This window comes from Desmodus rotundus, chromosome 2, assembly GCF_022682495.2.
Source record: "Desmodus rotundus isolate HL8 chromosome 2, HLdesRot8A.1, whole genome shotgun sequence".
Lineage (NCBI taxonomy): Eukaryota > Metazoa > Chordata > Mammalia > Chiroptera > Phyllostomidae > Desmodus > Desmodus rotundus.
This window is the reverse complement of record NC_071388.1, coordinates 99649261-99664310: the sequence shown is the minus strand read 5'-3', so window position 1 is coordinate 99664310 and position 15050 is coordinate 99649261. Positions and strand designations below refer to the sequence as shown.

General features: G+C 38.7%; 1 protein-coding gene and 1 long non-coding RNA gene across 2 annotated transcripts in view; one reads left to right on the top strand and one right to left on the bottom strand.

Annotated features, from left to right (window-relative positions):
* KPNA1 (karyopherin subunit alpha 1) overlaps positions 1-9675 on the top strand; it is a 70421-nt gene extending 60746 nt beyond the window's left edge. Inside the window, exons 13-14 of the mRNA XM_024578223.3 lie at positions 2031-2209; positions 4548-9675. Of these exons, the coding sequence (XP_024433991.1) occupies positions 2031-2209; positions 4548-4735 (367 nt within the window). The 3' untranslated portion in view covers positions 4736-9675. The remainder of the gene's footprint in view (positions 1-2030; positions 2210-4547) is intronic.
* LOC123478454 (uncharacterized) lies at positions 6055-14969 on the bottom strand. The gene is made up of 3 exons (XR_006653656.2): positions 14838-14969; positions 9962-10224; positions 6055-6142 (listed from the first exon to the last, which is right to left on the bottom strand). It is a non-coding gene; the product is annotated as an uncharacterized lncRNA (long non-coding RNA).
* Positions 14970-15050: the final 81 nt, after the last annotated feature.

Below are 15050 nucleotides of genomic sequence, written 5' to 3'. Positions count from 1 at the left end.
AAAAGTCTCTGAAATACCAATTGGTGTTCAGCAGACTCACCTATTAGTCCAGTGAAGTTTAAATGCAGACGTATAATTCATCTTTAATCCGCTATTCTGAAATTTTACTGGGATTTTGTGACAGACATTAATAAATCTGTGGTTCCCACACTTTTCCAGTTGAGGAAACTGAGGCACAGAGAGATCAAATAATTTGCCCAAAGTCATTCAGCTTGTAAGTGGCGCAGCTGGAATGTAGTAGTGGTGGTTATCTCTGGGTACTTTTATTTTTCTGAATGTTTTTTGGCATTTTCCAAGTTTGCAACAACTAACGTATTGACAATTATAAAGAGGCTTGGTTTTTGTTTTTTTAAGAAAAAAAACAATGAGAATTATACAGGTATGTTGAAGGAAGGGTTGACTAAAAGCTGTGGTATTAAAGGAAGGGGAAGTAGTCAGCGTTGACTTTAAGGCTGGATAACTGACCTGCTCTGTTCGTTGAACATGTAGTCTTAATTGTCAGGAACTATTTAAATAACATTAGGCACAATACTATTAAATTCACTCCTGAGTAAATAATAATGCTAAATAAGTCATACAACTACTTTTTAAAAAAGGACTTTTTTTACAGTCTTTTTGAGATTTATAGAAAAATTGAGACAATAGTACAGAGTTCCTGTATACACCCCTCAGCTGTACAATTTCCTTTTATTATTAACATCTCACATAGTCTGGTTACATTTTTAAAAATGTAATGAACCAATGTAATGAGCTAGTGAGCTAGTGAACCAATACTGATACGTTGTTAACTAAAGTTCATAGTTTATATTAAGGATCATCCTTTATATCTGCTGTGCAGTTCCACAGGTTTGATGAGTGCAGGATGTCCTGTTTCCGCCATTGGAGCATCATACAGACTAGTTCCACTGTCCTGACAGTGCCCTCTGCTTCACCGAGTCACCTGCTCCCTCACCCCACCCGCAAATCTGTGACAACCACTATTCTTTCTGTTGTCTTCACAAAAAATTTTGCCTTTTCTAGAATGTCATATATTTGGAATAATAAAGTATGGAGTCTTATTAGACTGGCTGTTTTCACTTAGGAATATGCATTTAATGTTAGTTCATGTTTTTTCATGACTTAATTGCTCATTTCTCTTAATTGCTGAATAATACTCCATTATCTGAATGGACCGCCATTTATTTATTCATTCACCTATTGAAGAACATCTTGGTTGCTTCCAGGCTTTGGCAGTTATGAAGAAAGCTGATGTAAATATCGGTGTATAGGTTTTTCTGTGGATATAAGTTTTATCTCAGTTGGGTAAATCATGCTCCTCATACCAAGGAGCATGATTCCTGGATTGTATAAAAACCTTTGTGAAAAGCTGCCAAGCTGTATTCCAAAATTGGTTTATCCTAATTTGAATTCTCACCAACAAAAAATCAGTTTCTGTTGCTCCATGTCCTTGCCAGGATTTCATATTGTTAGTGTTTGGGGTTTTAGTCATTTTAATAGGTATGTAGTGTCATTGTTGTCTTAATTTGCAGTCCCTTAATGACATGTAATACGATGTTGAGTGTCTGTTTATATGTTTACTTCCCATCAGTGCATCTTTAGTGAGCTGTGTGTTTGATCATTTGCTCATTTTAACATTGAGTCGATTTCTTTAGAGTTCTGTGTACAGAATAGAATGGCCTGATGTGCTAGCTCTCCCACCAAGTGTGCTGTATTTCACTAATATCAACCTGTAGAAAGAGATGGTATTACTGTATTTTATGAGTTGCTCATACTCAAAAGAGAGTATTCTGGTTTCTTGGAGTCCAATAATTGTGGAAGGAAAAAGGAATGGAACTGGCTGCTAGAGAACTGGTTTTGTTTCATTTATTTGTAGATTTTTTTTTCTTTTGTATGATAAGATACCTTGTATGGTTGAGTGGGTGCCTATTTTTATCTCTCTAGTCAGGTTGCTAGTGACCCTTCCACCAGCCCGGTAAGTTTTATTGAATTAAAAGCTTTGTTTGAGTAAATTATTCTTTTCATTAACTTAGGTACCTTGTAGAACTGGGTTGTATCAAGCCACTCTGTGATCTCCTGACAGTCATGGACTCTAAGATTGTACAGGTTGCGCTAAATGGCTTGGAAAACATCCTGCGGCTTGGAGAACAAGAAGCCAAAAGAAACGGCACTGGCATTAACCCTTACTGTGCTTTGATTGAAGAAGCTTATGGTAAGATAGAGTATTAATAGGATGTCTTGAAATTATTATTTTCTTTTTCTCTGGGCTTTTCTCTCCTGTCCACATCTGTCACTAGAGAACACATACAAAAAAATTGTTCTCTTACGAAAATAATATTTAGTATTCAGACCTGGAAAAGAATATGTATTGTAAAGAGAAACGAGAACTCTCCTCTTCAGATCCTCCCAGTTGCCTGACCACTTTTCCTTGCGAGTACTCTTGCATTCTTACTAGTCCCTCTGAGCCTCAGGAACATCCACATCTACCGTAGATGATTCCTGACGACTTTTCTCCTGTTAAGATAGAGAGCTCTGATTATGCATTTCACCCAGCAGTTCCTGTGTTCCTAAAGAGTCTCTGACTTTAAAGGTTTCTGATGAATAAGCCCTGGCTGGGTAACTCCGTCAGAGTGTCATCCTGATACACCAAGGTTGCAGGTTCAATCCCTGGTCAGGGCACATACAAGAATCAACCAGTGAATGCATAAATAAGGGGAACAACAAGTTGATGTTTCTCTCTCTCCCGTCCTCTCCCTCCCTCCTTCCCTCCCTCCCTCCCTCCCTACTTCTCTCCCTCTCCCTCCTTTTTTTCTCTCTCTCAAAAATCAGTTTTTAAAAAAGATTTCTAAGAGTTTGATCTTAAAAAATTAACTTGGTTTCCTCAGTCTTCTAATACCACTCTTAACTATATACTTAACCATTGGTACTTTAACCTTTTACGTTCTTTAAGTGATTTTAATGCATAGACAGGGTTAAAAAATCACTGTTCTGGGGTTTGTCTGTTCTTGAGATTGGAATTAGGGGTCATGGCCGGCGGGGGTGGGGGGGGTACATTCATTTTTCAAATTGATCGGAATGCAGAATTATTTTCCAGTGATTTTTGACTTTTTAATTTTCATTTTTTTAAAGATTTTATTTATTTTTAGAGAGAGGAAGGGAAGGAGAAAGAGAGGGAGAGAAACATCAATGTGTAGTTGCCTCTTGTGCTCCCCCTACTGGGGACCTAGCCCACAACCCAGGCATGTGCCCTGACTGGGAATCAAACTGGTGACCCTTTGGTTCACAGGCTAGTCAGTGCTCAGTCCACTGAGCTACACCAGCCAGGGCATAAAAATGTACTTTATTCAGAGATCTTACTCCACAGAGATAAGAAGTGTTGTTACTTTTTTGATTTATATATATTTTAATATGGATATATATGGGGGGGACCCCCCAAAATTGGAATTATCTTCTGGAGGGCAGGACCCTTATAGTACAGGTTTCCCCTGCTAGGTGAGTGTTCTAAGGCCCCACCCATCTGTATCAGTGTAACAGCAGATGTGAGAGATTGTGTTCGACTTCAGTGCTAAGAGTGTTTCAACACATTTGCCCACTTTGAGATGAATGATTTACCAGTGCACCTGCCCACGCCACGCTGAGTGTTCAGCAGTTTTTAACCAGAATGGCATGACCCCCCATGCCCCACCCTCCCTATTCACCCAGTCTCCCCCCGAGTGACTTTTTTTTTTGTTACCCTGGATGAAAAAACTCAAAGGGAAACATTTTGCTGATGTGGCAGAGGTGAAACAAAAACAGCAGAAGCACTAAAAGGCATCAAAATCAACGAGTTCAAAAACTGTTTTGAGCAGTGGAAAAAATGTCTCTAGGTGTATTGCATCAAATGGAGAGTACTTTGAAGGTGACTGAAGTTTAAACATGCAAGAATAAATACTTTTTTTATAAATTTCATTTTTGGGTCCTCCCTTGTATATGAATATGTATTTTTTCCCCTTTGAGCAGTGTTAATATTTCTGGTATTGCTGTCGCTGTTCCACTGCTCATGCCTGCAAATAAAACAAAGGCTAGTTCAGAAGGGCTTGAATTTAATACAGGGAAAGTGTTGGCAAATTGTTCTAGTTGGACTTGTAAGTTTAAGCAGTAGAAACTCATTCTGACTGATTTACAGATATTACACATTTGTTGAAATGATACTAGATAGGTCAGAGCCTAGGTAGATAGAATTAGAACCAAGGATTAATTAGGCCATAGGTACAGTCCAGTAGGGACTCTGCTGCTACTGGCCTTAGGCACTGGATGATATGGTGACTGTGACTGATTGCTGCTTTTGGGGACTAGCTTTTGCTTGCATATAGGTTTAAGATGTCAGTTTGTAATACTAGCACTCAGATATAATTCCAAGCAATACTGTCTATGCTATTACAAAATACATACAAGATATAAATAGAGAAGAGAATCTTCTTTACCTCAAGGAAGCAGACATATGGCAAAACATTGCTGCATTGGAATTTCCTGTAGATAAACAGTAGATTTTCTATTATTCTTTCTTCTAGGTCTGGATAAAATTGAGTTCTTACAGAGCCATGAAAACCAAGAGATCTACCAGAAGGCCTTTGATCTCATTGAGCATTACTTCGGTACCGAGGACGAGGACAGCAGCATTGCTCCCCAGGTTGACCTTAGCCAGCAGCAGTACATCTTCCAGCAGTGTGAGGCCCCTATGGAAGGGTTCCAGCTTTGAAGCAATACACTGGTTTTATGTTCCTGTGTCAGACCAGGCTACCCAGTCAAGTCCTCTTGTGGAGCCCACAGTCCTCATGGAGCTAACTTCTCAAATGTTTTCCATAATACTGTTTGCGCTCATCTGCTTGTCTTGCGCACCTGCTCTCTTACACACATCTGGAAAACCTCTGGCTCTCTGTGGTGGAATACCCTTTTAAGAAAAGGGTAACCAGAACGGCCCACTCTCTTAAGGAAAAATCCCTAGGCTTTGGAGATCCGCACTTAAATATTATTATAAGAGTCATGAGAATATGCACATGTTAATGTGGCTCTCTTTTTTTTGTTGTTGGGGAAAAAGAGGGCTCTTCCTCATTCTCTTTTAAGTGGGAAAAAATACTGACATTAAAAAGATGAGACTAAAACTTTATCTCGAATTTCACACAACTACTTGCAAACAAGGGAGATGTTTAGACCTACTGTGTACGCATCAGAGTACTTTTCATGAGTTCTTCCGCAGTGAACCCTTGGATTACCTGGTGGCTTTCTCTAGCCAAATTTGCATTAATACTTACTGAGATTGGATGATTTCCTTTCCTCCATTGGCGCCGTTCTTCACAGATGTTAAAGTTAAACCATCTGCTCTCTCACCTTCAGCCTTCAGTGAATGTGCTTTCTAGTTGCCAGGAATGCTGAAGCATTAACACTTGATTCTCAAATGTGATACTGGTTTGAAGATTTCCTTAGAGCAGAAGAGAGAGGGGCACATAGTAATTTGTGTGGCTATTGCTTCTCTTTGGTCTTACGTGTCTTAGGGTTTGGAAGTGGTTCGATTCTAATACTGGTTGGAGATTGACCTAGAATCTTTAGTAATCTAAAACATATTCTGTAATTCAATAAGAAAGTAAAAAATAACCCCCCTCCCCCACCAATGTCCCCAAACTTAACTAGTGTGACTAGAGGCTGTTTCTGCATTTAAACAAATGTTTCAGGCTTTGTGGCCCTGATTAGGTCCTCATTAAATTGGAGTTCCCTTAGGTGCTTCCCCCTCTGTGACTGGCAGATAACACATACTTTCAAAGGTTACTTAGGAAATTTTTTTTTAGTTGGGTTCAGCATGATTCTAATGTATTCGTGCTGCAGATATGATCCCTCTAATGTAGCATCCTTACCTTAAACAAATAACCATCTTCTCAGTATGACCTATTTAACCCAAATAAGGGCAGTGATTTTTTTTCTTACAACTTTATTTTTCCCTAATCATGTCATTTTATCTCCTACTAGTTAGTACTGCCCAGTGAAGTTGCCCTCCCCCTTGTCATGAAATAAAAACAGTTTCTACCTTCTGGCTCATTCAATGACGACTGCACTCTGTACCTGCAAATGGCACTTCCAGTACTGTCTTCAGTGATCTACATTTGTGCTTGGACTGGAACAAAAAAATAAGCATAATTGCCAAGAGAACTGCAGCTGAACATACGACTTCTTGGTGCTAGTTGGTCATCTTGATTCAATATTGGGACACACTATAGGAGAAGATTTATATTTGTTGATGTGCTATTCAACATGAATTCTGAAGGAAGAGTTGCTCACTTCTGTTATAGAGAATACCCTTTTAATCCTCTTTAATCTTGTCCTCTCCTAGAATTCATTATAACCCCAAAGTTTAGCTCTTTGGGAGTTCCCTTGACAAGCTATTCTACGTCTCTGGTAAATCGCACTGAATGTTAGGGATATTCAGAGCTATCATACCTCAACATGTTGTCAATTAAGAAGTCAACTTATGTGACCTAATTTAAACTTTTAAAAAATCCACTTCATTTAAAGTAAAAAGATAAAGGACATTTCAGCCAAGCCTGTGACGCAGTCTTCACATCTAACCTGTAGTTGTGTCTGCTCTGGATGGATACCGTCTGATGTCTGTCGTTGGTGGAGCAGCCACTGCAAACTAGTCAACTCTCATGCGTAACTGTTACTTTTTCTCTAGTGTTGCTTTGTGCTGAAAGAACATTTTAGTTGACTGCACTTGACCTGTAAAAGACTTTCATTCTTCGTAATTTTAGGGACAAGTTAGGTGGTTAATTTAAAGAAAAACTTTCAATGTTGCCTTTACATCACATTAAACTATAACTTCTTCCAGAAGGGTAATAGAAGCACTGATTCATAGTAAAAATCTTGTTTTTAGCTTTGACTTTTTTTGTGGCTGAGTTTTTTAAAATTGTAAATTACTGGTAACGTCATTTCTCTAGAATGTTTTAAATTATGTACCTTCTTTTGGATAATTTAAAATTTTTTCAGTTCATGTTGATAAACCAATTTGAATGGAAAAAATATAAAGCACACAGAGTTGTTCCTCCACATTAGAATAGCATATGTTGGAAATTTTTGCTAGCAATTGCAGGTGTCTTAATGAATGAATTAAAACAAAGTCCACTCAACTAATGTGGTCTATTTTCTGTTTAAAACAGGAATTTATCTTGGCTCCTGTCTTAGAAGTTCCGTCTTAGAAGTTCCTGGGTGATGAGCTAAAATTCTTTTAGAATAAAATAGTGTTTTTTAAATATAAAAATTGAAATTGACTAAATGTTAGATCCCAGCATATAACAGTTGGAACTGAGAAAGCAACCTTTTTTGGTAATAGAAATGATGTTTCAGGAGGTAACTGTAAATCCTGTTTCTAGTTCTGTGCCTGGCAGATTCTGTTAATTTCAATTTATTGATTATACCCTATCACTAAGATATTACTCATTACAAAAGCATGTTAACTTCAACACAGGAAAACACCTATAATTTATATGCTGATGAGTGGAAAAGTGACTTGATAGCCCCTCCTTCTTATTCTCAACATTTCAGTGTATATTCTTTTCAATGAGAACTTGGGTAGGGAAAAAAAGCATTGAGAGGATTTGGGAGTAATGGCACCTTGTATCTGAAGGAACAGGCGGTAAATACGATTAGACTGGGAAATACTGGGAAAGGTAAAAATGATAGATGTGAAGAATGGTGAGACTTAGGAGACAGTTTTCCATGGAACACATTAATTCATGTTCTTGTCACTAAGTAATTAGGACTCTTTAAAACTACCTTTGACAGATGTACTGCTTTTGAAAACTATAGTGCCCTAGGTTTGTTTCTTCTCTCTGCCAGATAAAACGGAATGGGCTCTGGGTTGTTTTCATCATTATTGTTACAGATATAAACATTGATAATTATCCAGTAATAAATCTTGAGTTATTCCAGATTGTTGCTGATTTTGCCTTAAAAAATTAGTATATTTTATAAATTGAATTTTGTCATCTAAATCCTCTGTTGTATCAGTACATGGCTATTCACAGGCAACTTCGAAATCTACTTCCCTAGTGCTAAATAAAGTTTAGTTATTTAATTCCACAATCTGGGGGTGCATTATGAAAGGGTTTACCTTGGGTTGAAGGATTTTTCTTTCTTGCTGATGAGTTTTGTGAACATTTTTATATTGGTAGGTAGGTCATAGCTGTTGTAGGGCTTGGGGCTTTTCTCACAGCAGGAGGCAAAAGTAGATTTAAAGTTGTGAGTGAACAAAACAGTTTATTGTGTATTGTATGGTTTTCCATATGAATGACTGTAAACCTACTTTTGCCCCACCTTCTATGTGTATTAGAAAATTGTGGTATCTAAGATGATACTCAGTGAAGAAAAGGAATCCACTTCTAGACAGGGGCATTGTTTTTCCTATTTATAAGCTACATACTACCTCCTACATTCCAAAATTTGCTCATTTGCAGAGATAGGTGTGCCTGCACCTGGCAGTCTCAAATCTGAATTTTTTTGCCATCTGAAATTAATAAAGCCATTTTATTCTATTGTGAAGTAAGTAGAGTAAATATCTACCAGGTAGGAGATATTTGGGGCCACCTTTTCCTATCGAAAGTGATATATAATGTATATCTATAATGTGAAATAAAATGAAACAAAAATGCTAATTTTAAAAACATCAAATTGTTACTGGGCGTAAACGTACCTGGAAGTTTGGGGGAAGAAGAAGGTATCAAGGGTAGTGACGTTCCATCCTGTTTTCAACTAAGGGGAGACAAGTTTCAGTGTGTTCTCTTAAAGGTCAAATAAAGATAAGGCGTCTTTATTTGAGCCTCTGTTGTGTTCCAAGTGTTTGGCTAAGGGCTTTCACTTATTTTCACTTATTCTAACTGCTCTTTGAGGTGGATAATTGTTACTTTGTTATAGATGACAAAATTAAGACTTGGGAAAACTGACTTTGCCTGAGCTCACAACCATTAGATACTGTCTGTCCAAAGATGGGGAAGAGTCCTGCAGGTTTTATGTCAGAGAAAGTCACCGTCGCGGTGGTGGTCTGTGCCAGGCACTCCCAGAACTAGTCACGGCAGCCACAGCGAGGCCAGCGTTTCGTTTTGTTGGACCATTCTTTCTGAGTCTTCCCCATCAGCAGCTCCCTTAAAGTAGCTAAATCAGGTATACATTGCTTTCAGGCCACATATTCTGGTGTGTAGATCCTCGGCCCAAACATCTTTCCCCTTCTATGGTGCTAAAATTGTATATGATCCAACAGATAACAAATTTTTAAAAATATGCAAACGATTTTGAATTTAGTAGAATAATGGCTATACTCAAAAGCATGTTTCCATTCAAAGAAGCGTGGAAGGTATTGACACTGAATGAAAGGCTTTGGAGTGAATTTTGCCTTAGAAAGCAGTGCCATCCACGGGTGCGAATTTAACAATCTCCTAAAGCAGTATTGTCCCAAGGAGTGTCAAGGTCACCTTTTAATGTATGTTGTTGAGTATGTTCTGCGTACCTCGTCATTTTGACCACTCTGTGTCCTTTTTCAAAGTGTTCTTACACTTTGGTTTCGAATGGCTCTAATTCTTTGTACCCAGCTGCGGTTTGTCAGGCCATGGGTGAGTGCCTTGGACCTAGTAGACCTTCAATAAATACTAAATGACTGAAGGAACATGCATCTATGTGATATTAGTAAAGGGTACAGTGAAAAAGTTCAAAGGAATTCCTTTATGCTGTTTGAAATCAGAGTTAATAACTCTTAAAGCTATTGTCTTAAAATGTGTTTTATATGTAGTAGTAATTCGAGACATAATTTGACCTGAAGTTTACAGAACCAAACAATCATAGCAGAAGTTTATTACATTAAAAAAAAACAAAACACCTATGTCTTCTGAGAAAAGTATATTTTACAGGATAGCTAAGACATATGTGTCTTATACTAAAAATAGCTCACCAGTCCTTTCCAGCATATTCTAGAATTAAAAACTTTTTGGCCAGTTATATCCAACTGATGTGGAAGTTGATGGTTGCCTTAGGTTATTAAGGATTCTTTATTTTTACATATATGTATTATTGCATGGAAACATTTTCTTTATCCATTCCTCCAATTTAAGTGGTAGATCAGTAGAAGGAGAAAGGCAGTATATTTCTTCATTCCATGATTGCTTCACCACCATTTTTGAGAGATTCCACTGACCAGGGTTTTTTTTTTCTTTCCTGAAAACAAAATCGTAAAAACATTCTGAGCCTGAGTTCCTGCAGACCACACTCTACACAATTACTGGGTTTGCAGGTTTATTGTAGCCAGCTTAGATGATGATTGCCCCTATTTCACGTGGCATTTTGAAAAATTCTTACTGTTTTAGAAAAAAAAATAAATGGTCATTTCTGTGATTTTTGAGTGTTTTTGCAAAGAATAAAACTACTCATTAAATTTCTTTTTCTATACCTACGGTACTTAACCCAAGGAAGCCAGTGGAGTCCAGCTGGTGTCCGTAATATCGATCACTTCCTTACCTAAACCACTTGGGCCCAGTATTACTTAGAGTGATGGGGAAGGAGAAAATAGAAACCCAGGAGACCACAGTAGTGGGAAGAGAACAGTACCAGGTTTGGGAGAGATCTCTGCAGGCTGGGGTGTTAAGTACTATATAAGAGTGTAGAACCTTCCAAGATTAAGTTGTGATTATGAGGGGAGTCTTGAGAAGTCAGCAGTGGCTGTACTGGTGTGCTGGGGGCAGTCTTGATTTTTAGATCAATTAATGCCTGTTAATTATATTAGTGCCTTTCACTTTAAGAAAGCCTGAGTTTAGTTATTTGGCCACCCCATATTTAGCCCAGGTTTATTTTCATGTTTAAATTGCTTGTGGTCTTAGGCAATAGGGTATGTACACAGTTGTATTAAATTTGATTTTTGAGGACTGGATTTGGTCATCAGAGTTACCATGAAACAAGTCAGTTCAAGAAAGCCCTTCGATGTAAAAATCACTCCCAGGCCATGGTTAGGTCTGACAGACATTAAACAGACCTTTTCAACTGAAGAAAAAATGACCCTCTTGTGGTGAAGCATCTATTTAGAATATTCACAAATTTCACTACGGGGCTAGGAGAATAAACCTTTCAATCACAGATTACACTTTCAGTTTTAAAACTTTTATGGGACATGTAAAAAAAAATTAGTTGATTTCTACAGAGAGGGAAACTTCCAAATCACCTATTTGGTTATGATTAACAGCAGCAAAAATAGAAATTGTTTTAAAACAGGGCCATGTAAGGAACTTTGCTTCAGAGCCCGAAATGCAAATATATAATTATGGTTCCTGTTCCTTTTACCTATACCAGTATTCCTTGTTACTACACCCTCCACTCTTGCTGATGCTCCCTGCCACCAAGGAAGTAGAAATTCTCAGTCCTAATTCACAAGGACTAAAATATTAGGACTATATACTAGTATTAGAACATCACTAATGAATAATGGTTTAATTATAGTCACAACTTTAATTTTCTTTGCATGAATTCTTGATGCTATTTGTAAACAAAAAATTCCCGATTTGAAATGTTAAAAGAGAATGAAAAAGATGAAAACTGAACTTGAAAATGACAATAAACTCGCAACTATCAACAAATGAACCTGAGAAAACAAAAACTAAGCAGTCAAGCCAAGATGGAGGCGTAGGGAGATACACATTGCCTCCTTGCACAACCGAAAGGACAACCAATTTAAAAACAAAACACCACCAGAACTGCTGGAGAATAGAACTGTATGGAAGTCTGACAACCAAGGAGTTATAGAGGAAACATCATTGAGATCTAAAAGGGGTGGAGACGGGTAGCTGGGGAGGAGAGGGCACATGGTAAGGCGGCAGCTGGTGGACTGGGAGATCCCACATTTGCGGGTGCATAAACCGGGAAGAACAACTGGGGAGGGAGACACCGTGCAACCTAGGGTTCCAGGGCTGGGAAATAAAGCCTCAAAACTTATGACTAAAAAAAACCTGAGGGGTTGTGGCAGCAGGAGAAATTCCCATCCTCACAGGAGAGTTCCTTGGAGAGACCCACAGAGTCCTAGAATGTACACAAAACCACCCACCTGGGAGTCAGCACCAGAAAGGCCCAGTTTGCTTGTGGGTAGCAGAAGTGACTGAAAGCTGGCAGAGAGCTGGACAAATGGCATTGTTCCCTCTCTGACACGTCTGCCACATACAGCACTACAACAGTGACATGGGTTGCCCAACCCTGGTGAATACCTAAGGCTCCACCACTTACAACGTAACAGGTGTGCCAAGACAAAGAAGTGTGGCCCAGAAGAACAGATCAAAACTCCAAAAACAACTAAGTGATGAAGAGACAGCCAACCTATCTGATGCAGAGTTCAAAACACATGGCTGCAAAATAGAAGGAAAAGTGAAATAAAAACAGGGAACCAACAGTGAAGGGAAGGAAACTGGGACTCAATGAATTGGAGCAGAAGGAAGATATAAACATTCAACCAGAACAGAATGAAGGAATGAGAATTCAAAAACATGAGAGGCTTAGGAACCTCCGGGACATCTTTAAACATTACAACATCCGAATCATAGGGGTGCCAGAAGAAGAGAAAGAGCAAGAAATTAAAAACTTACTTGAAAAAATAATGGAGAACTTTCCCAATCTGGCAAAGGAAAGAGACTTCTAAGAAGTCCAGGAAGCTTGGAGAGTCCCAAAGAAGTTGGACCCAAGGAAGCACACGCCAAGGCACATCATAAGTACATTAAGATTAAAGATAAGGAGAGAATCTTAAAGCAGCAAGAGAAAGGAGACAGTTACCTACAAAGGAGTGCCCATAAGACTGTCAGCTGATTTCTCAAAAGAAATCTTACAGGCAAGAAGGGGCTGGAAAGAAGTTTCAAAGTTGTGAAAGGCAAAGACCTACATCCAAGATTACTCTTATCTCCAGCAAAGCTATCCTTTAGAATGGAAGTGCAGATAAAGTGCTTCCCAGATAAGGTCAAGTTCAAGGAGTTCATCATCACCAAGCCCTTATTATATGAAATGTTAATGGGACTTTACCTTAGAAAAAAGGAAGATCGAACTATGAACAGTAAAATGACAACGAACTCACAACTATCAACAATTGAACCTAAAATAAACAATAACAAAAACTAAGCAAACAACTAGGAACAGAAGCACATAGAGATCACAGGGAGGGTTATCAGTGGGGGGGGGGGAATGTACAGGGAATAAGAAGCATAAATGGTAGGCACAAAATAGACAGGGGGAGGTTAAGAATAGTGTAGGAAATGGAGAAGCCAAGGAACATACATGTACAGCCAATGGACATGATCTAAGGGGTGGGGGGATGCTGGTGTTGGGGGGTGCAGGGCAGAGGAAAATAAAGGGGAGAAAAAAATGGGACAACTGTAATAGCACAATCAATAAAATACACTTTAAAAATGAATTTTAATACTGGAAAGTTTTTTCAGTCAAATTCTGGGAAAATAAGTTATTTTTCTGGATATTCCTATCAACACATGCTTGTGTACCCCTTTTCATCATGCTTGAGATAGTTCCAGTGGGCTAAGGACTCCAGCACCAACACCCCAATCGAAGCCCTCATGTCCTGTGTTTACCTTGCCTAATTTTCTCCTTATTTACTCCCCTAGAACAATTATTGGAAAAATACCGATTTAGTTAAGTTCTTTGAAACAAAGCCTACACTTTGTTGTCTGAAGTGCTTTTAAATTTACTTCTAATGAATTAATTATAATGGAAATAATTTCAATTGATGCAGAATTTAGAGTGTGTCTAAGCTTCCCAGTAAAAATCACAGTAATCGAGGCTAATTGGGAGGAGGCAGAGTTTAATCAGAACTGAACTTTAGGATACATTAGAGTGGAAAAGTTACAGAGGGGTGGTCCACGAGGACTGAGAAGTGTCATCAGGCATATAAATGGAAGCTCCAAACCATTTTAAAGATGCTCTTCTCATTCCCAGAACCTCCTCATTGTGTTTATCTCATTAACTTGCATTAGCTAAGACTAAAACATTTGTGCGATTCCTGTCTAAATTCCAAACTAAAGTAGTAGGGTCTTAAAGTATTATATGTGACCCAATTGTGCTGTTGTGCCTTATAAAGGGCAACGCTTTCAATTATCCTTAATATGATAGGAAACCCATTGTTCTGAATGTTTCAGTTCTTGACAGAAAACAGGAGGGATATTTGCCTTTTGCCTTCAACTCTGCTACTAGGAAAACCTTTCAAAACAACACTGATTCTCTCGGGCACTCTTTATTGGAAGATGGAGACACTACCAGGTTTTTGGTAAACCTATTTTTGTATAAAGAGAGTAACTTACAACTGAAAAGCACGTATGGTTTACATAATACATTCACGGCCATTACTCATTTCTTAAAACTAGCATAAGGTCTCTAAAGCCTAATTACGAGTAACCTCACACATTTCTTACCCCATTCCACCTACTACTTCGTCCTTTCCTGACTTAAGCACTTACGCAAATCTGAACTTTTCTTAATCTTCTTTGGAGGCTCAAAGCATAAGGAAGTGTTAAAACAACGTTTGCTCGTTCTCCCCCTGGATTACCACCGTGTCACGCTCTCTAACCACTGGCCTTTAAACGCCCCTAACACAACTACTTTACCCTTCCCTAAACGTTTAGGGAAAGCTGGAGCTGACACGTAGTCAATAGCGCCTAAGTGGGCTTAGATACATTTCCGAAATGCACACTGTCTGGGCGGTTCACGTCCCAAATGTGGGCTTAACTCTGCGGCTAAGGTATGCAGTCCTTTCTTGTAACACGGTTTGCAAAAAGAAAAAAAAACTTTTTACATACATTCATTCACTGCTTTCCTCGCTAGCCAGTCAGATCTGGGACAGTCCAGCCGACCCAGCCACTCGGCTAAGCAAGCAGTGCTTATCTGCTTGTGGAAGGCGTTGCGGGAGGCCGGGGCGAGGAAGACCGGAAGGAAACCTTGGCTTCTCCATTCATGCAAGCGCTCGAAGGCCTCTCCCATTGGTCACCTCAACTCGGAAGAAGGTTGGGAGG